General features: G+C 46.3%; 1 protein-coding gene across 3 annotated transcripts in view; it reads left to right on the top strand.

Moving 5' to 3' along the window:
• LOC144103810 (trypsin alpha-like) overlaps positions 1 to 24,265 on the top strand; it is a 609,247-nt gene that overhangs the window by 178,145 nt on the left and 406,837 nt on the right. For 2 of the 3 annotated variants that reach the window (XM_077636511.1, XM_077636513.1), the window contains exons 2-4: positions 7,437 to 7,544; positions 15,340 to 15,367; positions 20,897 to 20,970. In XM_077636511.1, the coding sequence (XP_077492637.1) occupies positions 7,437 to 7,544; positions 15,340 to 15,367; positions 20,897 to 20,970 (210 nt within the window). The remainder of the gene's footprint in view (positions 1 to 7,436; positions 7,545 to 15,339; positions 15,368 to 20,896; positions 20,971 to 24,265) is intronic. The other variant, XM_077636512.1, reaches the window with a different exon arrangement.

Genomic DNA, 24,265 nt, shown 5'->3' with positions numbered 1-24,265 from the left:
TACGCTTCAATTCTCGGTCCCGCTCCGCTAGAAAAATGTCGCTCAAAACCGGAGCAACGCAGGAGCCAATGCATATTCCGTTTTTTTTTTCCGTTTTTTTTTTGAGTGACGATGGTGCCTTCCCAAACTGCGAATGTTGATTTAAGGTAAGTTGAAAGCAATTCCAGGAAATTATCGACAGATAAACCACTACTGTTTTGAAACGGAATCACCCCATGTCTGTCTATGCAGTTCCTTACACTGGTCAGTAGGCTATCCTGCGGGATCGAATAATAAAAGTCTTTAATGTCGACTGAGAAAGCCGACAGGTTCGCCTTGGGCATGTCCTTAAGAAATCGGATCACCTCGTCAGAGTTCTTCACCTTGAAAGGGTCGTCAACGGTAAGAGAATTTAAATTTTGCTGCAGAAACCTTGCAAGCGATTTCTGCCAAGTTCCATTTTCAGAGATAATTACCCGCAGAGGGCAGTCCACTTTATGAGTTTTTGCAGCAAAGAAAAGGTCCAAGCTTACCTTTTCCGCCTTGTCTATGGATTGAACAAGCTTATCCAAATTCATGGAGCTGCATAACCTTTTTGCCGCACTCTTTACACGCTGTAGACGTACGTCATTTCTTGTATCGAACACCGAGTACACAGCTTCCTCTGCTTTCGCTTTATACATGACCTCCGAAAGCACCACAAAGCCCCCTTCCTTGTCGGCGGTAAGGAGTGCTAAGGAATTATCCCGCAAATAAGAGACAGTTCTCTGGATGGGCAATCTATGAGGCTGGATTTTACACCGAGATATAACATCTACACCCTCCGAGAGGCATCTTCCATTCTCCGACCCAGAGGCAATCTATCTTTGGTAGCGGTGGCCTCATGCAAGGCCAGGTCACTCGGTTTCTGCATCCGCCACAGGGTAACCCCTCCCGATCTTGTGGCACAGTTCGGCGTCTTGGCACCGCCAAGTAACCACAGCACAAGGATGTGCAAACTCTTGCGCTCAGAATGGCAACGACAAGCCCGTCTCCTCAAAGACCATCTTCGGTTGTGGTCTGCCTCAGGCGTGAGCCCTGCGAGCGCTGCTTTCCGTTGGCGGAGACTCTCCCTCGAAGTTGACAGGACAACGGAATTTCTATGGCAACAAGCGCTTCCTTCGCTTCGCAGGATGCTTCCACCAAGGGTGCCGGTTCACGGGAATACTGTCCACATCGTCGGTGATATCCAGCTACCGTCTTATGTGCGACAAGTGCTCAGCTGCGGACCCAAGTTCGCTGTGGAGCCAAGGAAGACAACCGCGGAACGTTTGGCCATGGTGAGGCAGGTGTCAAGTCTTGCCTCTGGGTCGGAGAATGGGAGATACCTCTCGGAGGGTGTAGATGTTATATCTCGGTGTAAAATCCAGCCTCATAGATTGCCCATCCAGAGAACTGTCTCTTATTTGCGGGATAATTCCTTAGCACTCCTTACCGCCGACAAGGAAGGGGGCTTTGTGGTGCTTTCGGAGGTCATGTATAAAGCGAAAGCAGAGGAAGCTGTGTACTCGGTGTTCGATACAAGAAATGACGTACGTCTAGAGCGTGTAAAGAGTGCGGCAAAAAGGTTATGCAGCTCCATGAATTTGGATAAGCTTGTTCAATCCATAGACAAGGCGGAAAAGGTAAGCTTGGACCTTTTCTTTGCTGCAAAAACTCATAAAGTGGACTGCCCTCTGCGGGTAATTATCTCTGAAAATGGAACTTTGCAGAAATCGCTTGCAAGGTTTCTGCAGCAAAATTTAAATTCTCTTACCGTTGACGACCCTTTCAAGGTGAAGAACTCTGACGAGGTGATCCGATTTCTTAAGGACATGCCCAAGGCGAACCTGTCGGCTTTCTCAGTCGACATTAAAGACCTTTATTATTCGATCCCGCAGGATAGCCTACTGACCAGTGTAAGGAACTGCATAGACAGACATGGGGTGATTCCGTTTCAAAACAGTAGTGGTTTATCTGTCGATAATTTCCTGGAATTGCTTTCAACTTACCTTAAGTCAACATTCGCAGTTTGGGAAGGCACCATCGTCACTCAAAAAAACGGAATATGCATTGGCTCCTGCGTTGCTCCGGTTTTGAGCGACATTTTTCTAGCGGAGCGGGACCGAGAATTGAAGCGTAGAAGTGAAGGGTCCAGTGTTGTTGGCATCTTCAGATATGTGGATGATTTTCTCGTTTTCACCGGCACAGAAGATATGTCCAATCATGCAAACTTGTCTAGTGTTCTGTCTTTGTTTTCTGAATGCCTTCAACCACTAATCTTGACGCATGAACTGGCTGTGAACAGATTCATCAGATTTCTTGACTTGGGTATTTATTTTTCTGCTAACCATGTGTGCTGGGCTTATGAACCGCGAGGAAACAAACCTGTTCTTCCTTTTGGTTCAGCCCACTCAAAACTAGTGAAACGTGCGATTGTTAAGTCATGCTTTTGCAGTGCTCTCGAGAAATCGTGCGAGCATAGACTGGAGTCTGCGTTCCTTAACCAGGTGACCAGGTTGAACAGCTCTGGCTATCCAAGCACACTCTTGTTAGCGGTTGCAGAGAGCTTGCTCAAAGAGAGCAGGGAAGTGGTTCGTAACCAGGACGGAGCTGACAGAGATTGGAGAAAGAATATGACGGTATTGCCGTACATGCACACCATCGCCCACCAGCTCAAAAAAATAGGAAAAAGAGCAGGAGTTCATGTGGTCTTTTCCGCACCTGAGAAACTCTCTAAACTATGCAAAAAGGTGAATTCCGCCGTCTCTGTCAGCAACTCCTGCGCTGTTAGGCACAGGCAGCCATTTGTGAAGTGCGCGAGAAACGTGGTGTACTCGATTCCATTGCCCTGCGGACGAGCCTACATTGGCCAAACAGGCAGGTGCCTCAACGAGAGGCTCATGGAACATAACAACAGCTTCATCGGGGCATCTCGTCATCTCGGCATACACTGCCGTGATTGCCAACAGTGCAAGGAACGTGGTCCTTCTTTGGGAGGAACCACCATCCTTCACAAGTACATAAGCAAAACAGCCAGGGAGATTGCTGAGGCTGCAGAGATTGCAAAAAAAAGGGATCACTGTGTCAGCACTCCATCATTGCTGTTAAGTGATAAGGAGCGCCATGTCTTGCGAATTTCGGAATGAGTATTATGGCTTCGATGTTCTTGTGCGCGTACTGCTTTTTAGGTTTTTTAGCTTTTTGTTTTTTCCTTTTTTTGTTCTGTGCAGAAAATGATGTGTTCGCTTGCGATGTGGCGCCGCTACCAGATGCTCATGAATGATTGTACCTTTTCGTTGCTGTGCATGTCCGCTGTACACCATATATAGTCGCTCGCACAGCAATAAACTTTTGTTGAAGTCGGCGCTTTGTGGTGTCTAACCTCGTGTCCGTGTTCGTCTTGCGCTGTGAATGTTAGCATGAAGTACCAACTCGCCCAGCAACTGATTTTAAGCAAGTCTTTCAATGTTCTAAGATCAGCCCGCAGTTCCCGCTTCAGATCTTCTAACGCCTTACTGATTTCTTTGACGTCTTTGCTCATGGCGAACAGTGTAGTGCGTGACAGAGATTAACACCAAATTCAGACAATGTACGTACACAAAGCAGATGAAGCACTTCGACACTCAATGCTGTGTTCGGCAGCGGCGCACAGACAGTTTTCTGAATTGCATAATAAGGAGCAAAAGCCTCACCTGCAATAGCAAAAGTATGCTTAACACGATGTCTGTTGCAGCCGCCGCCGAACTGATGCCGAACTGGGCACTCGCGCTCTTTATGGGGCACGATCCGATCACCGATGACGCCCCCTTGCCGGTCACCTCAGTCCCACCGCGCATGCGCAGGATGCTGATACGAGCTCAGGAGCCGGCGATCTTTCTTCACGGTCCTTCTTTATTCACAGCTTCTTTCTTCACGGGCGATGGAAACAGCTGGCTTGCAGAACTGCAATAGCAAAAGTATGCTTAACACGATGTCTGTTGCAGCCGCCGCCGAACTGATGCCGAACTGGGCAGTCGCGCTCTTTATGGGGCACGATCCGATCACCGATGACGCCCCCTTGCCGGTCACCTCAGTCCCACCGCGCATGCGCAGGATGCTGATACGAGCTCAGGAGCCGGCGATCTTTCTTTACGGTCCTTCTTTATTCACAGCTTCTTTCTTCACGGGCGATGGAAACAGCTGGCTTGCAGAACTGCAATAGCAAAAGTATGCTTAACACGATGTCTGTTGTAGCCGCCGCCGATGTTCACATGTGGTGTGTTTCCTGATGAGTTGAAGATTGCTCGTGTTCGTCCTATATATAAAGGAGGAAATAGAATTGAAATCGTCCCATCTTCTTGTTATCAGTGTTATCGAAGGTATTTGAAGGAGCCATTAATAGCAGATTTGGAAAGTTCTTTAGCGTTCATAACATTATTAACCCCTCTCAGTATGGCTTTTTGAAAAAATAAATCGTCTGTGCAAGCTTTACTCGCCGTTAAAGAAAAGATCGTTGACAACATTGAATATAGAGCATACACTCTTGGTCTGTTCTTAGACCTTCACAAAGCTTTTCACAGCATGAAATTCTTTTGAGTGAACTGAACAGTTGGGGTATTCGTGGAATAGCTCTAAACCTGCTGAAAAGTTACTTTAATAACAAAATACAATGCGTTAAATGGCATAATTCTGTTTCGAACCGTTTGTGCATTACCCAAGGGTTCCGCAGGGGTCCATATTGGGTCCACTTTTGTTTATATTGTATATAAACGACATCTGTAACATACCTGATTCTCCAGATTTGGTTATGTACGCTGACGATACAAATATTTTTCTCACATCACGTACGCTGCCGGAACTAGATACTACCGTGAACACTTATTTAGTAAAATTATACGCTTGGATGGAGGCGAATAAGTTTAGCCTAAACTTGTCAAAAGCCAGGTACATAATTTTCAGACCTATTAGTGCCCCTGTTAATTGCACACTTAACCTAACATACGCCAACACAAAACTGCCACAGGTAACTACTCAGAAGTTTCTTGGTGTCTGGTTTAATTAACATATATCATGGAACACACATATTTCAAAACTTCTCACTGACCCTAGTAAAACTGTTGGTTCTTTTTACCTGATCAGCAATCTCTTGCCCGTTTCCCTAAAAGTGTCCATATACTACGCACTATTTTTTTTCCAAATTGTCCTATTGTGCACTGGTCTGGGGCACTACAACAGTAAGTAATTTTCATAAGTTATTGCTTTTTGCAAAAGAAGGCATTGCGAGCTATAGAGGGTTACCATGGTAGGCCGGAAAACCTACCAACATCACCACTCTACCATAAGCATAACTTACTTAAAGCAAACCATGTTTACCTATTTCGCCTGTTACAGTACATCTATCGTAATCGTTTGTATTCCATTGCTCCAAACCGCCCTCCTTCTAAATACCCCCTTCGTCAAAACAGAAACTTGGTCCCTAAAACAAGGACAAATTACGGCAAACAAAAGCTCGATTACCAGATTCCAGTCGTTCTCAATAACCTATCCTCAAGTGTCATATTTGGTCTCCCTAAGAACACATTTAAAAAAGACATCAAAAGGTTACTAATCAGCAATGACTCGATATAATTTCAGTTTACTTAGCATAGCATCTCTTATTTTCGTGTCATGCTGTTTGTGTGTGTGTTTCCTTTAGTGACCTCATGCCATGTTTATACACTGCCTTTGATTTGATTTATGGTGCACTGTCTTTGTATCAAAAGTATTTATTTTTTACGGTAATACTGTCGTTTGATGCAATGTATTTTGTTCACCATCATACTATGTTAATATTTGTTCTTTCTGTGTTGCTCACTGCTGTACAAACTGTTTTGAGGAACTGTGACCTCATCAGGCTTTACCGCCTTTTGTCACAGTTCCCTCTTTCATTTCTGAAGGAAAATAAACCTGAACCTCAACCTCACTTAGTAGATGTGGCGGTGGCGAAGAGAGCAATATCGTCAGCGTAGACGGCAACGCGCACAATGTTGATGGCCAAAGGGTGGACGCAGTCCGCTAGCCCAGTGAGGACAATGTTGAAAAGAAAAGAGCTTAAAACACTGCCCTGTTGAACACAGGACGGCACAAAGCGAGGTGAACTATAGGCACCACCAACACTGACCCGCATTGTTCGGTTGCGCAGGAAGGCCGATACATAGTTTAGAAGGTTGTCACTGGTTCCCATAGTAGCCAGGGCGCTGAGAATGACACAGTGAGGGACGCAGTCAAACGCGCTTTTCACGTCAAGGAGGACAATAAAGCCAGCCCGTCTGGTGCAAAGTAACTGTTCCAATCTCGAAACCACATCAGGTATGCAGTCTGCAGTGGCTCGCAAGTGTCGAAAGCCGCTCCGTTCGGAGGGGGGGGGGGGGGGGGGGGGTGGGTAGGGGGGCAAGGTCGTTGAGGTTTTTTGCTGGCCATTCCAGTTTTGAGGGGGCCATAGCTTCCATTATTTTACAAGCCGCCGAGGTAGGGCCACTGGTCGATATGAACTCAGGTAGCGCCTAGGTCTGCCTCTCTTGAGAACAGGAACGACTGTTGCCTCTCGCCAAGATTGCGGGACATTTCCAGAGCGCCAAACATGATTATACGCCGTAAGTAGTTGGTGTTGCTGGGGCCGATCGAGATTACGCAGCACCTGATACGTGACGCCATCGGCTCCTGGGGCGCTGAAGGATTTACGACAATCAAGAACGCAACTAAACTCTAGAAAGGTAAAGTCTAGAAAGGTAAAGAAAGGTAAAGCAGAGAGCGCAACTCGGCAGCGAGATTTTCTGGACGGGAAAGAAAAGCAGGTGCACCCTGTAAGCGGGTGCGGTTTGCGCAGCAGGGTTGTTAGCACCGCTGGACGGGGAAAAGCGGTCAGCAAGCTGATCCGCTAGTTCCAGGCAGGTGATACGGCGGGGGATGGCAATAGCAAGCACTGGACACCGACGAATGCCGGGATGAAGAACGTAGCGCATGATGCACCACACGCGTTGCTGCCTATGCGCACGAGAGAGGGCTGCACAAAAGTTGACCCAGCTGCGACGACGAAGCCACGGCAAATCGTAGCACGCAGACGGTCACTCGAGTAAAGCGCGAGAAGGAACTGAAATGTTGTTAACCAGAACAGAAAACTGGGCGAGTTGGAATGTATTCATCTTTAAGCCTGTGGAATGTATTCATCCTCTTGTCTTGTGTTTCGCGCTGCTTAAAGATGAAATTTTTGAAAATGAAAAATGGTCTCTCTTGTCTGTTGTCCTAAGTGCGCTTTATAATTTTTGAGAAAGATGAAATGTTGTGTTTCCGCCAAGGCATCCGCAACCGGTGCAGTTGCGGTAGCGGGCAGTGCTTTCGTTTCCCTTCTTCGCTCTAGCTCCGCCTCGGTAAATGTAGGCGCGATTCCGCACTGAGGCCAGTAGCATTCTTCCATGCAGATCCATCGTGGACCCGTCCACCCAAGCTCGCTATTCGACCGCTTCTGTGCGGGTAGACCGCGGGTAAGGAGGCCTGCAGGATTATCCTTTCCAGGGCAATGCTTCCAGGTAAATTCTTCAGTCAGTCTCTTAATATCGACCACGCGGTTGCGTACAAACTGCCACCAGCAATCGGCGTTCCCGTGAATGCAATGTAATGCGATGGTTGAGTCTGTCCACAAATGGACATTTTGGGGAGGCTCCTCTAACTGGTCGAGAATGTAGCGGCCTAATCGAGCAGCCAGCAGGCACGCCATTAGCTCCAGCCTGGCTAGGGTAAGTTCCTTGATTGGAGCGACGTTGGATTTGGTTATTAGTATGGTCGCACTACCTTCCTCGCTATCTGGCGTCAGGTAGGCGACCGCTCCATAGGCGACTGGGCTCGGATCTGCAAAAATGCGCAGACTGGGCGCTGCGTCTGCACCTGCTTTTGCCTTGTAGTATCGCGACACCTTGACTTCGGGGAGGTAAGACAGTTCGTCAAGCCACTTTGACCACTCCGCTGCAATTTCTTCGGGCAGGACATCATCCCGTTCAATACTCAGGCGCCAAAGCTGTTGAAATAGTACCTTCGCTCGTACGATGAAAGGGGATGCCACCCTAGGGGACCGTAAATACATGCAGTGGTTTGTACGACGGATTGTTTGGTGGGCGGTTCTGCCGTGGGGATTTATCGGTACAGGGGCAGAATGTTAGCAAGCCGGTACTTGGTTCCCACGTGAGACCTAACACCTTCAACACTCCTGCTAGGTAACCCAGCGGCTTGGCTCCCTTCGAGTCTGCTCAAATATCTGACACAGCTGTTCACTACTTGATGCCCATTTGTGCAGGTACATTGAGGCCACTCCGAAAGTGGCTTTTGACTCGTTGTAGAGATTCAATGCGGCCTGTTCATTTTCGGCTCCCATCAATATGTCATAGACATAAAGGCTGCAGTGCAGTCGATTTGCAGTGATCGGGAACTGTTCCTCTATGTTCTTTAAGTGATGTTGAAGAGTGACAGAGTGCACAAATGGACTGGCAGTCGTCCAGAATCAAACCCGTTCCATGCGTCACGACAGAAATGGTGGAAGTGCATCACCTGGCTCAGGCATCGTTTTATACCACAAAAAACGCAGTAAATCTCTCTCCTCAGGTCTCACTGCGAACTGTAAAAACGCCTGCTCGATATCAGCTACGAGAGCTATTTTATGTCTGCGGTAGTTGAGCAACATGCCGAAAAGGTCGGCCGTTAAACTTGGACTACTTTCCAGGTTTTCATTTAGAGATTTTGCTGACCTGTTGTGAGACAAGGCGTGAAAAACAACAAGCAGCTTCTGAGCGTCGCGGATTACAGCCTGATGCGGCATGTGATATACAGTGTTCGCACCACTGTCGTTCGTTTCAACGAGCTCCGCCATATCCAGTGCGTTATATCTGCATCATAATAATTCAATAGCTCTGGAGAGTTCTGCAGGTGCCTTGTCAGCCGGTGTAGGCGTCCAAGAGCAACCTCTTTGTTATCCTCCAAAGCTGTAACAGGCTTGTATGGAAGGGCTACCTCATAACGACCTTTCTCCAGCTGTACCGTGTCCTCAAAGAGCTCCCCAGCAGCATTTGTTCTGTTCTTTTGCTCATTGTCATTTATCTCCATCGATTAAGAATTTTGTCAATATGTCAGTCGTGCTTCTTTTCGTGGCCGATGCTCTCAGAGCGACCGTTTGCATGGAGTGCGGCCCTTCGTCTATGCCTTGAACTGGTCCTTGAATGATCCAGCCAACAGCTGTTTCAACGGCTCTTAGTTTTCTGTCGATCTTTGTCGATCGGCCGATTGTTAGCTCCCAAATGTGATCGGATCCAATTAGAAGCCCAATATTCCGTCTTTGGTAAAATCGTCTGGTTCATAGCCGAGCGTTCTCAGCCTGTCCGTCAGTGTAACGGGTGGTGTTGGGATATGCTGATCGCAAATTACGTCTGTCTCCAGTACGTCCAGCTCACAAGTTTTCCCCTTTTTAGTTTTTACCTTCACCATAACTCGCTTGAATAATTTTTCTTCTTGGTGACCGCCACAGACCCCGAAGGTTAGCATTTCTTCTTCGAGAAATCTGCAGCGTAGTCTTTTCGACACTTCAGATGTGGTGTATGAGCGTTGTCTTCCGCCATCGAAAAGGACTCGTAGCTGCGTCCATGTTTTTTGCCTACCACAATTAACTGCCACCGTTTGCAGTAAGACGGTCCGCATGGGAGCGCATTCGGATCCTGTTGTCGACGTTTCAAGGCTAACTTGTGCGTTTGTGACTCCATTAGCTGCTTCTTTTTTTCTGAGCTACCGAGTAGGAAGGGTCACATGTTCAGGTAGCGTGTCTCCTCCCGAGCTTCGTACACTTCATGTACGCATTACAATTTCGTGAACGATGCCCTCTTCGTGTACGTTTAAAGCATCTTCCTGCCGCTCGCAGAAGTTGTTTCTTTTCGTCTATGCTTTTCTGTGTATCGCATTTATGCGTCTGATGCTCCTCAGTCTTGCAAAAGAAACAACCTTCCTTCGTAATATTTCGGTGCAGAAATGCAGCGGTCGTAAAGGGCTCATTCACCTTTTAGGAAGACGGCTTTGTTTGCTCCTTTTGGCTGCCTTTAGAGCTTTTCGTTATATCCACGCTCCTTATGCCGCCAGATTTTCTCGACTTTCCGCTTCGATTTTTAGGAAAGAAATAAGGCGTGAAAAGGACGTCTCAGTGCCTTTTTCAGTTTCGTTAGAAGTTTGCCAAGCGTCGTCGGTCGTTGATTCCTCGCCCTCGTCCGAGGAGCTAGTTCTCTCGATGACGCATTGACGGCTGTAGTCGAGAAGGATGTCCGTTGGTAAAGCTCGTTGCACGATCGGCATGAGCAATGAGCTGTAGGAATACTGTTCTTGGCCCAGTGTCTCCAAGCCCTTGATGTACGCAGCCAGTGTCGTGCAGGCGACGAAGTCCGCGTACGTCGTCCGAAAAGCGATCTGGCTGCACACCAATCAGCTTTTTCATGTGCGCTTGGGTTAGGAGCTCTTCGTTGCCGAAGCGCTTCTTAAGGAGCTCTACGGCTTCGGTGTAGCATCGTGCTGTTGGTGGAAGTCCGGCGAGTGCAGCGGCGGCGTCACCTGTGACCGATGCCTTCAGGTAGTGGAACTTGTCGACAGATTACAGGTCTTCGTTCTTGTCGGCTACTTCTTCGAACACTTCCCAGAAGGACTGGCAGTCGTGTCGCCGTCCGCTGAATCTCATGAGCTCCAGCATTGGCAGTTTGACCCTTATCTTGGAGGTCGTTGTTGTCTGGGCGGCGTTATTCTTGTGCTGAGTCATTGGTGGATTTACAGTCGGGTTGGAAATACACTGTTTCAGCTTTGCCAAGACCGTATTCGGAAATCTGCTCCTACTCCGTCTCGGCCTGCTCATCATCCAGTGACTCCTCGAACTGACTGTTCGCAGCGTTGAGCTCAGCATAGAGAGACGCTAGTCGAGCGTGCAAGACACTAGCATCGCTCTGCGTTAGCCGGTCTAGCCGCTCGAGGCATTCCCTGGTAAGCTTGGTCACTTGAGTGCGCAATACCATCCGCTTCTTGCAGATGCGCTCCATCGTTGAACCGGTATCGTTGTGGATCACCGGAATTACTTCACATAACCAGAGGATCAGAGGTCTTCATGTAGCAGCCTTGGGTGTGTTGCGATGAGAGGCCACAATGACGGACATCTATGGTTTGTTGTTCGAAATTCCGTCTCTTCCCTTCCCGTCCCGGGTTTCGGCATCAATTTGTACGTTATGTCATGAATACGTTGACGTTTGTTGAAGAATAAGCAACCGATGAAAAAAGAACTGAATTTAATACCGGGTAAAAGAGAGCTTACAAAAAGGTTCGATGCGTACAAGGTTCGTTTTGCGACTGACGATTTCGCCATTGCCTCGTCGCTCCCACGGTCTCAGGCCCCAGACACCTCTCCTCTAGCCACTCCAGGGCTCCGGTGTTGAGAGGTACTCTCCAGGGAGAGCGGCCTTGCGTGGCGCAGGGGGACGCGGGGCGCCCTCCTCGAAGTGCACAGACGGTCTTAAATAAGTCTGAATGTTTCCGCAAAAGCGGGTAATTGGTCTCAGAGGTCGATGCACAGAAAACCGTCCGTTCTACGAAACATAACGTTCACAACACTCCTGGTACGAGACCACGCTTCCGTACCTTCCGGACATCGGACTCCGAGAAAACTTTCGGATGAACCGTGGAACATTCTGGTACATGGTGGCTGTTTTTGAAAGCATGAACAGGGAAGATACCAACATGCGGAAAGAGATTCTGCTGGAGAAACGCCTGGCGATCAGCTTGTACTGCCTCGCAACATCAGCAAAAGAGCGGACTGTTGCTAACTGTTTCGCATGAGCAATGCGTCAGTTACTTTAATATTTAATGAATTTTGCAGCGTGGTTGTAGAGCAGTTAAAAGCACGATATGTGCATTTGCCAACACCAGCTGAGCTTCACGAGCACATGTGTAATTTCACAGCAGTCTGTGGTTTCTCTCAAGGTGTCGGTGCAGTGGATGGCTGTCACATCGAGGTGTGTCCCCGAAGAAAGAAGTTGCCGACTAATACAATTATAAGGGGTGGTCCAGTGTCATCCTACATGCTGTAGGTGACCACACATACAGGTTCGTATGCAGGAATGTTGGGGTCCCTGGTAGGAACAATGACGCGGCACTGTTTCAGAAGTCTCGACTGCCAGCTACTCTGGCTAGTGAGCTGTTTCAACAAGAAACAAAAGTCATTGAAAGTGAGGCAGTTAGCACATTTCTTCTTGGTGATCAAGCTTTCCCCTTGCAGACGCACCTGATGAAGCTGTTCCCCTTCTCTGGGTCCCCTCGCATACCCTTAACTACCGGCTACCGAGCGCCAGAAGTGTTGTCGAAAATACTTTTGGACGTGTCAAGGCACGCTTTAGAATGGGGCTGAAGAGCCTTGAGTGTTACATCCACAATGGCAATTATGTGATCCATGCTACTTGTGTGCTGCACAACATATGTGAGCAGCTCAGTGACCACTGTGATTCAAGCTGGTGTGGTGTGGTGCAGAGTATTGATGAAAGGCGGCCTCAGCTGGTGTGCACAAGCAACCGGGAAGAGACGTCAGGTGTGGCCATCAGGAACGCCCTAGCCAAGCACCTGGCCTTGAGCTAGAGCCCAGTCCGCGGGAAACTCAAGAGCAGCTAAGAAGGAAACCTCCGCCAAGAAGGAACAGCCCTGAACAGAGCTGCACGCACATTATTGAACGAGCAGACTCGGGGTTCGGCTCACCTTAAATGGCTACCATTGCATGCACATGATGCATACTCTTTACTGGGGTGAAGGCTATGAAGGTTACAACTAGTGTAGCTTTCGTAGCCTACATGTGCTTCATAAAATAGGTTTGGCTTGTTTATAGGGTTTCACGTTCCAAAGCGACTTGGGCTATCAGTGATGCCCTGGCGGAGGGCGGCAGAATTTTCGACCACCTGGGGTTCATTAACATGCACCGACATTGCACAGTACACGAGTGTCTTGCTTTACACCTCCATCGAAAAGCCACCGTCGTGGCCAGGCTTTAAGAATATAGTCTTGCATTATATTGGTTCTTGTTAAGCTACAAAACGAAGTGGTTCGTAAGAATTACTAGTACTCCTTATGACAAACAAATATTCACCTACATGCGACCATCCCTAATAAACTAATAGTGAAGATTTCATTACTTCGTGTAAACAAATCTCTTCAAACATTTTTACTCGCAGACAATAGTAAAATGCCGGCATCAGCCTTCCATTTCTACATGATTCATTCTTGTTGAGCACTGCTGTTTACGTTGCCGATTCATTGCCATTGTACTACCTTTTTCATTGTTGTGTTTGTGTCACTTGCTGCTTGCTTAAAATTTTCGTGTATAACTGGCTATCGTCTTGCCACATTGCCAGTTAGCAACTCGTTGGCACTTGTCAAGCAGCACAAGCTTTTAGTCTTGCACTCCTACTTCTGAAAGCAGACGTACTTGCTGTTGGGCTAGTTGGTTCATCATAAAGTTTAATGGCGCAAAGGAACAAACACAGGAAGACACAGCAGTGGCGCTCTTTCTGTCTCTGTGCCTTCCTGTGTTTGTTCCTTTGCGCCATTCAACTTTATTCTGAAAGCAGTATAGTGAATGAAATCCATTCACTATATTGACATTTCCGATAAGGGCCCCCTGGGTATCACCGTATTTTTCCACTAAGCTGTTGCATTCACCTGATGCTAGCCCAGTGGAAGCGGATACCTCTGACCAAAAAAGCTGTCGGCGCTTACAAGCATATTAGAATGAACATTTTATATCTAGTCGCAGATTAAGCAATATTTGCGAGAAATGTTTTCCTTTTGCTCATGAGGTAAAGAAATCATGTCGGGTCACAGGTGGAAGCTTCATATCTTGGCACGCATCATAAACACATAGCAAACACAAAAATGTGATGTAAATGTGACCCAATGGTGAGAGCTGCGGTAAATTTCATTACATTCCCATCCCAACTCGTTAAACCAAAGTACACTTTCTCTTTGTTTCACATTGTTGGCCGAGAACATGCCAACAATGTGAAACAAATGCGGGAAACTTTGGCAATTCACTGCCGTGACTGTGAATATGAGGACGGCGGCCATTGTGCTCCGGACTTCCCAAAATATGTAATTATCGACCGGCATCCTTCGCAAATCACGAGGAAGATATTAGAGGCGCTAGAGATTGATAGGACGGGCAGTGGTTGCGTAAGCACGCCATCAATCGGCCTTTCAAAAAAGGAGATGATGTATATGACCGGGTATTAGTTACATGTCTTTTTGTACGCTGCTGTAATTGTTACTTGGTCTTCCCCCCTTTCATGTGCCTATATATCTTTCAATGTTTCTAATAAACGTCGGTTCGAAGTTAGCGCTTATCCTTCGACTTTCTTTGCGTCCGTGTGTTTTTTTTTTTCCTGCTTTTCGTCTTACACGTCTACTCACTGTCGAGTTGCACCCCCTCAAGATACGTCCCAAACGGAATTTGCTTCGTTTGGGGGTCAAGGTGGGCCTAGAATTCGGTTTGCGGTGCGATATAGTAGCAGTTAACTTAGTAATTGCATCTATACAACGTTTACCTATTATTTAATTCTGGTTTTAGTTCTATAACACAACCCATGAGGTTTTATTTGCCTACCAAATTCGCTATACAACTGTCCCCGGATAGGTGCCCTTTGTTGTCGGAGTATATATAGCGGCACGAATGTATACATGTATAGCGGTCCCGTAACGGGACAGTTTTCATACCCGTTTGAGGATATTTTTTGGTGAGAGGAGGAAAGCGATGAAAGGGCACAACTAATTTTAATGGGCGCCATTTGTATTCGAGAAACCGAAACTACGGCGCCATTTCGTCCCCTTGACGTCATGCTCACATAGTTCCACCTCTATCCACCATACTGCACCGTGACGTCAAGATTGGCATGCGGCAGGTGGTTGTTTCTACAATGCTATTGTAGACGGCGCTGCAAGTCTCAATGCTAGATGCGCTGTTTTCTAATTGCAGCCACAGCTGGCGCTTTGATCTCAGGGTGGTAGGAGACCTCACGAAATCTCGAAACGTAATGAGTAGTAGCTGCCACAGATGGCGCTGCAATGTAGGGTGGTAGCAGACACCACGAAATCTCGAAACGTGATGAGTAAGACCTCACGCTCTTAAAATTTCAATTTATCATGCTTATGATATACTCGTAGTGGTCCTTGAAAGGTAATGTTTGAGCGTAGTATGAATTTTTGTTTGCCTTTATTCTACCTTCAGTTTCCCTGAGTCTTATTTCTTTAGCACTGAACTGCTTAATTTTGATCATTTTTCAGCCCATTGATGGTGAAATTAACCCTGAAGGTAAGTGGTCTACCTGGCTTCCGACATCGCTGATGAGCTTGTATGTCGGCATTTTCTTAAACTACGCAGTCCTAATATAGCATAAAATTTCTCTTAGCTCACTTCCACTGAAATGAGAAACAAATATCATGGAAAGCAACACGGACGAAGGAGAGACGCTGCAACAGGAAAAGTGCTTGTCCCGTGTCTCTCTTCCCTCCTTGTTGCTTCGCGCTTCCGCTTTCCTTGATTCACCAACTAGCCAGCACCAAGGTATTAATCGAGAAAGAGTCAAATCGTTTTCCTACAATTCTCAAACTGCAATGATAGCGACAACAGAGTTTTCTCGCATGACAAATTTATCGAATATCAGAAAAGCCTAAGAAAGCTGTGAAGCCTCCTACTTCACCGCACGCATATTTAATGCTTCAAAATTTCAAATTCCAGCAGGTCGGTGAAAAACAAGTACTGCGGCGGGAGCTCTAAGACGTACGTAGTAAATAGCGATCACGCCCGCAGTGAAAAAAATTAACGGATGAAAGAAATTCAAAGAGAACTCTCCAGTGGATAAAATAGATTATACCGCTTATAGAGTTGAAATTCTTCAGACAGAAAGTTAAAGGCAGAACATATTATCCAGATAGGTTACGAAGCCTTACGACAAAAGCAAAACAATGATCGTGGTGTTTAAGGAGGTGCGAAATCCTGTTCAGAAGTGGTGAAGAGAAGATTTTGCGTATTTCTGTTTTAGTTGCTGGCGATTGGTGCTATATTTGTACCGATATTTGTGTTAGCACCGACTGTAAATTTTACCACCAAAGAACTGCTGCAAATGTGAAGTGGTCTCGGAGTGTCCCAGCTGTGCAGCCTTGTTCAGTTAACCCTATGCCTGCTAAGTCTTTCTGCAAGCTAAAAGAATCAGCTTCAAAAACATTCGACCAAAAAGTCACAAATTCTCGCGTTTTCGCACGCCAAGCGGATTTCCTGGTCTGCAGCGTCTATGAACAAATGGGACAGTGGAATTGTGAGAGAGGATTCTGATAGTGATATGAAATGTTTGTTAGCGGCATGATGCTAGAATGAAACCGCTCTCTCATTTTCATGTGAGGAATTGAAAAACTAGATTGGTCATCTGGCTTGTGTTTAGTGTTTCCTAGCCTCTCCTGCCCCCAAAATACGTTTATTTTATTTTTAACAGTTAGACATTAATCACCCGCTCGATATGTTGTGGTGTCCCCGCAAAATGCACCATCCACCGCCATGGTCCTCAAGTATCCCACGTATGGCTTTTGTATCATTGGAGCGCCACAAACAGCTTGATTACGTGTGTCTGTGAAACATGTGATTGTAAAAACTTTACATTTAAAAGAAAAACAGTTTACTTGTCGTTCGTAAAATTTTAATCAGTGAGAGAGAGTGAGAAACAGACCTTTTCTTGAGCAAAACTATATTTAGTCACATATAGAAGTATTTTTGTTATTTGCTGTCTGTGGCAGAGAGAAATCGCAGACAAGATCTAGGCACACACTAACGCGCAACATGACGAAGTTAGGGCGTGCCAGTAAGAATTGGCAGCTGTTTGAGCAGCAATTAAGTTTCCTTAGATGAAACGAATGGGAAAATTGGGCTATAGAGGCCGCCGTTGAATCCTTGAAAACGTTTCGCCACCGCAAACTGTAGAAATCACAATCATCATTGTATTCCAAGCGCCGTTCACTGTGGAAAAATTATTTATATAAAGGGCGTATCACTTAGTTTTCGGCAATTTAAAAAATAGGTTTTCTAAGATAGAAGAGAGCTTTTTTGGCAAAGTTTTGTCCACGGTGTAGTACATCAGAATAAAGCTAAGATGTGCTAACTAGCAGGCTGGTTAACTACAGTATTTTCCGCTCAATTTAATCCAAAGTCCAGAATTTTTGATCTGTGTGCCATTCAATTTAATCCAGGTGCCACCGAAATTAATCCAAGCGCCAAAGCATTTAATCCAAACGCCAGCGAATTTAATCCTCATGCATTCTCACACTGGACCCGTCAATCTTAAAACGCCGCCTACAAATCCCAGACGCGTTGTCGATGAATTGTTTCTTACGAAGCATTAGACACCCAATGAGCAAGTAATAATAACAACTTTTTTTAATCATAACAAATAAGGGCCGGGTATTTATACTACCCACCACATCAACCGAAGTACAAGGTGAGCGCGAAGCATATTGCAGATATGCATCGGCCGTGTCCTGGAACTAGCATCGTCATGTCACACCTTTGTTATCCTGATATGATGAGCGACTCACTCTACGATTATGACTAATATAAACTCCGTGTGATCAGCCCATAGTCCACACACATGACTTTGCATCACTTGCAACCTGACGTCCCGCATTCTCAACCAAAGTCATGAGGGTATGGAACGAAAAGTTATGTCGAATGTAATGACGCTATCACTTTAACAAACCTTTAGCTAGCCCTTTCACTGTGTTCCTACAGGACACTAATAAACTGCACTAAGACGTGCAATTCTTCCCACCTTATAAAGTAACGTGACTTTCAGCAAGAGGGAGGCACTTTCGCGACCAAACAACATTGGTATCGGATTTCCCAGGACAATATGGCTATCCTTTGCACACAGCTATTTCGTTGAGTCCAGATTCCAGCCTCACGCGACTTGAAGTATCATGCATCACATCAAGTTGCTATTGCAATGTTATCGGTATCGCTAACTCTAAACGCTTTCGCTGCGTCATTACAAGTTTTGACGTCACAAGGAGCGACTTTCATTATGACGGGACGTTTATCTTAGTCAGAACCTTAGAGTGAGTCGCTCATCTTATCAGGATAACAAAGGTGTGACATGATGATGCGAGTAGCAGGGGCACCACCGATGCATATCTGCAATATGCTTTGCGCTCACCCTGCACTTCGATTGATGTGGTGGGTGGTATAAATACCCGGACCTTATTTGTTATGATTAAAAAAAGTTATTATTACTTGCTCATTGGGTGTCTAATGCCTCGTCAGTAACAACTCATCGATAACGCGTCTGGGATTTGTAGCCCGCGTTTTAAGTTTGAGCGGTCCAGTGTGAGAATGCATGAGGATTAAATTCGCTTGCGTTTGGATTAAATGCTTTAGCGCTTGGATTAATTTCTGTGGCACCTGGATTAAATTGAATGGCACTCAGATTAAATATTCTGGCGTTTGAATTAAATTGAGCGGGAAATACTATAGTATTAACAGTTAAACTAATAACTGTTACTGTTAGGCTCTTTAATTACTGAGAGTAGTGTAAGCCTTAGTAAGTAATATCCATACCAGCTTTACAATTTCGCAAACGCGGTTACCTACGGGCGCTGTGGCATAACAAAGCTACATCGTGCTCTTTCGAGAAGCCTGTAGGCAAAACAAGTACCTCCAGTGCACGTAACTCGTCGAGATGGCCAAAATTCGTTCCGCCACAGCGCCGAATGTAAACGTGTCCTCGATATTCTAAAAACTGATGTGGATATATATAACTTAAGTGGGGCTGCATGTGTCTCAACAATTAAGGAACCTTACAGTAATAGTTAAAAACTTAACTATTCAGCATTAGTTGACCGCCCTGCTAGATAGCACGTATTAGCTGTAGTCTGATGTACTACACCGCTCACAATGCTATGCAGAAAAAGGTGCCCTCCAACCTGAAAAAGCATATTTTTAAATATTATGTACAGTCTTAGACCAAATACTCTGCATAACCTCAAACTACTGCCGCCTGCCAGGATAATGATTGACGAGGCAACCGTGCATAAATATTTTAAAATCCCGCATTTCTTATTTTTTTAGAGCTATATCCTCTCTTAATCTAAAATGCATTATATTTATGGTTACTATCAGAATTGTATTGAAGCAAAAGAGCTGGCTTGGCATTTGTTGTCTGGGGCGTCTTCATCAAATTCAAAACCTCCCGTTTATAGGGACAAAGGAGCATTTTTTAACAGAAGTGACATCACTGCGGCATATAAAGATATTAATGCCCCCGTAGAGACAAATGCATATGCTGGAGCCAAGAAAAAGGACCTTTAGACCGACAGCTTGACACAGCCGGAAGAAATGGGGGAGAGAGCCGCGCTCCACGCGAATGATAGGCAATCATGGATAAGTATATGAAGAAAAAGCACTCGTGCATCTGAAGAAAGAGAGAGAGAGTGAGTAAACTGTTATTCTTTAAGAAGATGATGTTGGAGTCGTTAGGGAAGAGTCCGCAGTCCAGGACCCCTCTGGCCCGAGTTATCACCTTGGCTCTGGTGAACAGCTCGCGCTCAGCAACAACTGCGCCTCTCACTGTTCCCTATTTGCACTGCGTATGGTGTCAATAGCCCTTACTGCAGGGCATTGCCACGTGACACGACATCGAGTAGGTGTTTTTTAGCTCATCGAACACTGCATGCCCTCGGAGTGGTAACAGTTGACATCGTAAAAGTTTGTCAGAATATCGCATACCAGGTACCGGTATAAACATTTCATCAGTTACGTCCGAAGCGACCCGTAGTGCATCCAGCTCTCAAATATTGCTTACCTAAACAACACAGACAAGTTAGTGTGCAAACAATAAATCTGAGTCAAAGCATGTGACATGCTTATCGAAAGCACTTACAGGGAGTGACACTGAAATCGTCCAAATGCATTAACCCTTATGCTGAGACGTAACGGAATATCTAAAAGTCATATATTTAGATTGCGTGTTTTCCTATGTGATCACTTTATGATCTTTGTTCCAAAATTTTATGGCACCACAGCCACACAATTCGTGAACGGATGAAAACAAAGCATAGATTACAACACGTTGCTGGGCGAGCTGGTGCGCAGCTTCAGAAGATGAAGCGCAAAAAAGGATGGCGCACAGAATTAGGGACGACGGGATATGCGCATGTCCTGTCGCCCCCCTTCTGTGTGCCGTCCGTTTTCTCACTTCATCTTTTCACACATAGTGTGCAATTCATTTCGGGAGTTATGAGCTTTCGGTACCCAACTTTATTTATTTGAGAAATCTCTGCGCCTTCACTTTTGTGTGTAGTCCCAGGTTCAGCTTTTTGTTGTTAATGTGACAGAACTACTAGGCCATTAGAGAAAATTTCGTCGGCGACCGTTGTTGAGGCAGATAGATGGTCCCAAAAAGATGACGTCATGAGCCGTCTCCCAGCGAGGTGCACGCGTTGCGTGAAGGCAAAGAGCGCTACAGTAGGACCAGATGGCGTCGCCTGGGGACAGCCGCGGCGTATACCCTTCAAGGCGAAGCGCGCTGCAGCGCGTTGCATAGATGAGAGGCCGAGGCAAGAGAGTGTCGCCGCCAAAAAAAATGTGCAGCTCCAAGTTCGAAACGTTTGTCGGTCTTTGTCCACATTAAACTAGGTAGACGAGCCATCTCGCAGAAAGAATTTTAATGAAAGTAACTCGGCTGCGCAAAAGCTAATGCTTATGATTTCCCACACGCAAGCGATCCTAAATATCTCTACCTAATTACTTGTTACCAACTTACTAAGCATGTGGGAGCTTGAAAATTGCCTATATTTTCAGGCTGCGGTCGGGTCGAACCCAGACGAAGGATTGCCGGCGGTACACCAATAACGAAGCTTGACGCTCCGTGGATTGTAAGTGACTGCGGTGCGATCTATGCTTGTAAAACACCACAATTTGTCTAGTATAAAACAGCACAGCAAATTCGGAAAGTTCCCAAAAGGCCTGAGCAGTAAACTCGCTGAAAGCAAAAGCTTTTCATTTGTACCTTGCTGCTAACTGCGCTCATGTTCGAACGGCTCTGAAGAGAAGAAACAATGGGCTTGGTTCAAATATGAATAAAATTTGTCTCACTGGCAGCCTTATCATAACAAAACATTGGCAGCGGTTTAGCTCTGGTTAAACCTGGAGGGACGCGATAGCTACAGCTGGCCGGGTGGAACTTGCTCAGTTGAATTGAAAAGTCAGTATTTCGCCGCTCTGTTTCGCTGGGCGTTCTTTCCTCATCTTCGTCCCACTTGACACGGCGCATGCGCACCGCTGTTGCAGCTCGGTTTCGCCGACAGCAGCAGCTGCTCCGCACCACGCGGCGGTGGCACGTGACGGTGGCGGCACAGCGGTGCCTCCACCGCCTCCACGGTCACGTCCCAGCGCTACGCTCAAGGCTCGAAATGCGACCGTAATATAGCTATCGCTACAAAGTAGTGACGGGTGAAGGGTAAAAGTGATAGCGATAAATTTAGCACACAGAGGAAAGACAGTCGAGTCTCACTTAACTGTGCGCTGATCCGTGGGTTACGCTGTAATCGAAGTACGCAAACGCTACAAATTGCTCACCCAAATCAGATCACCTAGGAGTTCCAGTCTCTGCTTTTGTTTGCTGAAATACGATGCATGCCGTTTCGTGGCCCTCAGTGTTGACATTCACTTAGTTATTTATTTTTTTATTTATGACATACTGCGGATCAAACACGGTCCAAGCAGGAGAGGCACAGTACAATGCAATGGAGCACAAAACGTCGACCTTGAAAGGAGGAAAAGCATCCATGAGGACAAAGCAAGTACTAAAAAGAACGACCAACACATTCCTGCTGAAACTTCAGCTGACTCTACAAGTGGAAGTATGGTGAAGACCATACTTCCGTGCAGCATTGTGAAGGCGCATTAGCAATTAATAGAAACTGAATTTGGGAATAATAATCAGAGTAAGCTGTATTGGCCGTTCTGCGTATGGCAGTAAATGTGCAACACCCTTTCGCTCGAATGCAGTGCGTGAGTTCGAAGGTGTTGGTTCGCAGGCGGGGAGGGGGGGGGGGGGGCGGGGGAGGGCACGGTGAATTATAAAAAGGTTTTGAGGCCAGTAACCTGCGCTGGAGTTTCTTCGCCTACCACTAGCGCCGCCTAGCGGCCGTCGCCTCACTGCTTGGTAGGACGAGGGCACCTACCGCGGCTAGAACTGCGGAGCGTCGACCGAAAAAACGCCATAACCGTCCGCATACCGCGGATTCAGGCGGTTGAACGAGCACGGCAAATCCGCATGCGGCTCATTCGTTCATTGGCTTGTGGTGCAAGCTTCAGTTTGCTTAACGCAATTCGGCTTCGCCGCTCGTCGCGCACGTATACACGTGTGCAGACCAGACGGCAAGCCGCGGCCGATGACCGAAGGAGAAAGTATTTTGTCGGGAATGCCAAACGACGTCATGCACCACCTTACATGTGTTGACAGTTTCTCCCGCATTGTACAACCGCTAGGCTCCTAGAAGTGGCTCTTTAAGGATGACTGAGAAACATAAGTAAGCTGTGCACTCTAAAAACAATTCACAAGGTCGGCTTTGCTCGCTGTATACAGCTAATAAAATACACATCGCTACAACTGCACCGAACGGTTTCGGTTTTAGTTCCTTCAGTGTTATTTGCTTGTTTACGCAGCACTTGTTTCAGGATGCTAATCCTACATAGCTTTCTTCGCTTCACGAGTATCTGTTTCAAGATGCACGTTAATTCCCACATTGTTTTATTCGTTTTGCATCGAACCCAAAGAAATTTTATGTATTGAAATCTGTTGCTTTATAGTTATTAAGGCGCAAACTTGGGCTAGTTGGAAAGCGTATGAAATCATTTTGCTAGCGCTTAGTGAATACACCAGACAAAGCATACAAATACCCGGGACAGACGATAGTCTTCAACTGCCGTTTATTCGAAAAACATTCAATATAAGATATCCTAAAATGCTGCCACTTACACACGTGCAGTAGCAACACCACGTTACAGGAACAACATTTCTTTTCTTGATAGATTGACAGACAGGGTGGTGCCGCATTTCGAACCTTCTTTAACAATGCACATAGCTTCGAAAATTTCGCGTTGCGATTGCGTTTTTCTTGTACCTAGAATGCTTGTTTCTTGAAAGATTGGTTTTCAAGGTACAGGGTCAGTGTCGCCAGGGTACCGTTCGATAAGACAGCGTTTGCAGTGCGCAGCGAGATTCCCCCCCCCCCCCTCCCCCGCCGATATGGATTCCGTTGTCAAGCGGTACGTGCTCTCTCAGCCGTTCATTTATACATCTTCCTTATTGCCCAATATAAGCCTTGCCACAAGTGAGCGAGATTTTATAGACAACACCGACTTTGCATGGTACGAACTTGTTTTGGTGGTTCGTAGTGCACATTGGCTTCCCTGCCTCGCCGTTTGCGAGCGGGCACAAGCGCACAAGTTTCTTCGGGGCAGTCAATACAAGATAGACGCCAGACATTTTCGCCGCCTTTTTTAGACGGTGCGACATGTTGTTCACATACGGCATAGCCAGAAGTTGAGTTCGTCTTTGGGGATCTTCACGGTTTTGTTGCCTCCCAGTTCTCACCTCTTTCAACAGCTTTTCCGCAACAGATGTCACAGTTTCCTCTGGAAACCCGGCGTTCTCTAAGCGAAGCTTTTGCAGTGTCATACTTTCGGTGATGCAATGCTCGCACGACTTATTGAGAGCAGCGCGGAAGGCATTCATGCCTTGTATAGGCTGTGCTTCACGACGGCACTTCTCTTTGTTGAGGTAGGTATGCCGTTATCGGCTACACTGGCTCTTTTTCTTTGTCAGGCATGCTTTGTGCTTTAATTTTTCGACTGTATCAGGTGCACTGAAGGGGCAGAGGAAGTTATGTTGATTACAGCCTCAAATTTTGCATAGTGAAGCAAACAATGGACATAAACTAGTTTTTCTAGTTTTCTCTGAATAACAACTGCATTGTGTGACACTGAATGGAACAACTTCCAATGATGAATAACTTTTGGCTCCTGAAGATAGAAAGCACGTTCTTAGGCTGACTAATCTGCTGCATATGATCCCTGTGTAATCCCCACGTAGATATTCTTGCAATTTGCGGTAGCAATAATCGGGTGCTGCTAAAATGGTAAAGCAACTGAAGGTTAAATGCA

This window comes from Amblyomma americanum, chromosome 9, assembly GCF_052857255.1.
Source record: "Amblyomma americanum isolate KBUSLIRL-KWMA chromosome 9, ASM5285725v1, whole genome shotgun sequence".
Taxonomy (NCBI): Eukaryota; Metazoa; Arthropoda; class Arachnida; order Ixodida; family Ixodidae; genus Amblyomma; species Amblyomma americanum.
The sequence above is the reverse complement of the archived record's forward strand: the minus strand, read 5'-3'. Positions and strand labels throughout refer to the sequence as shown.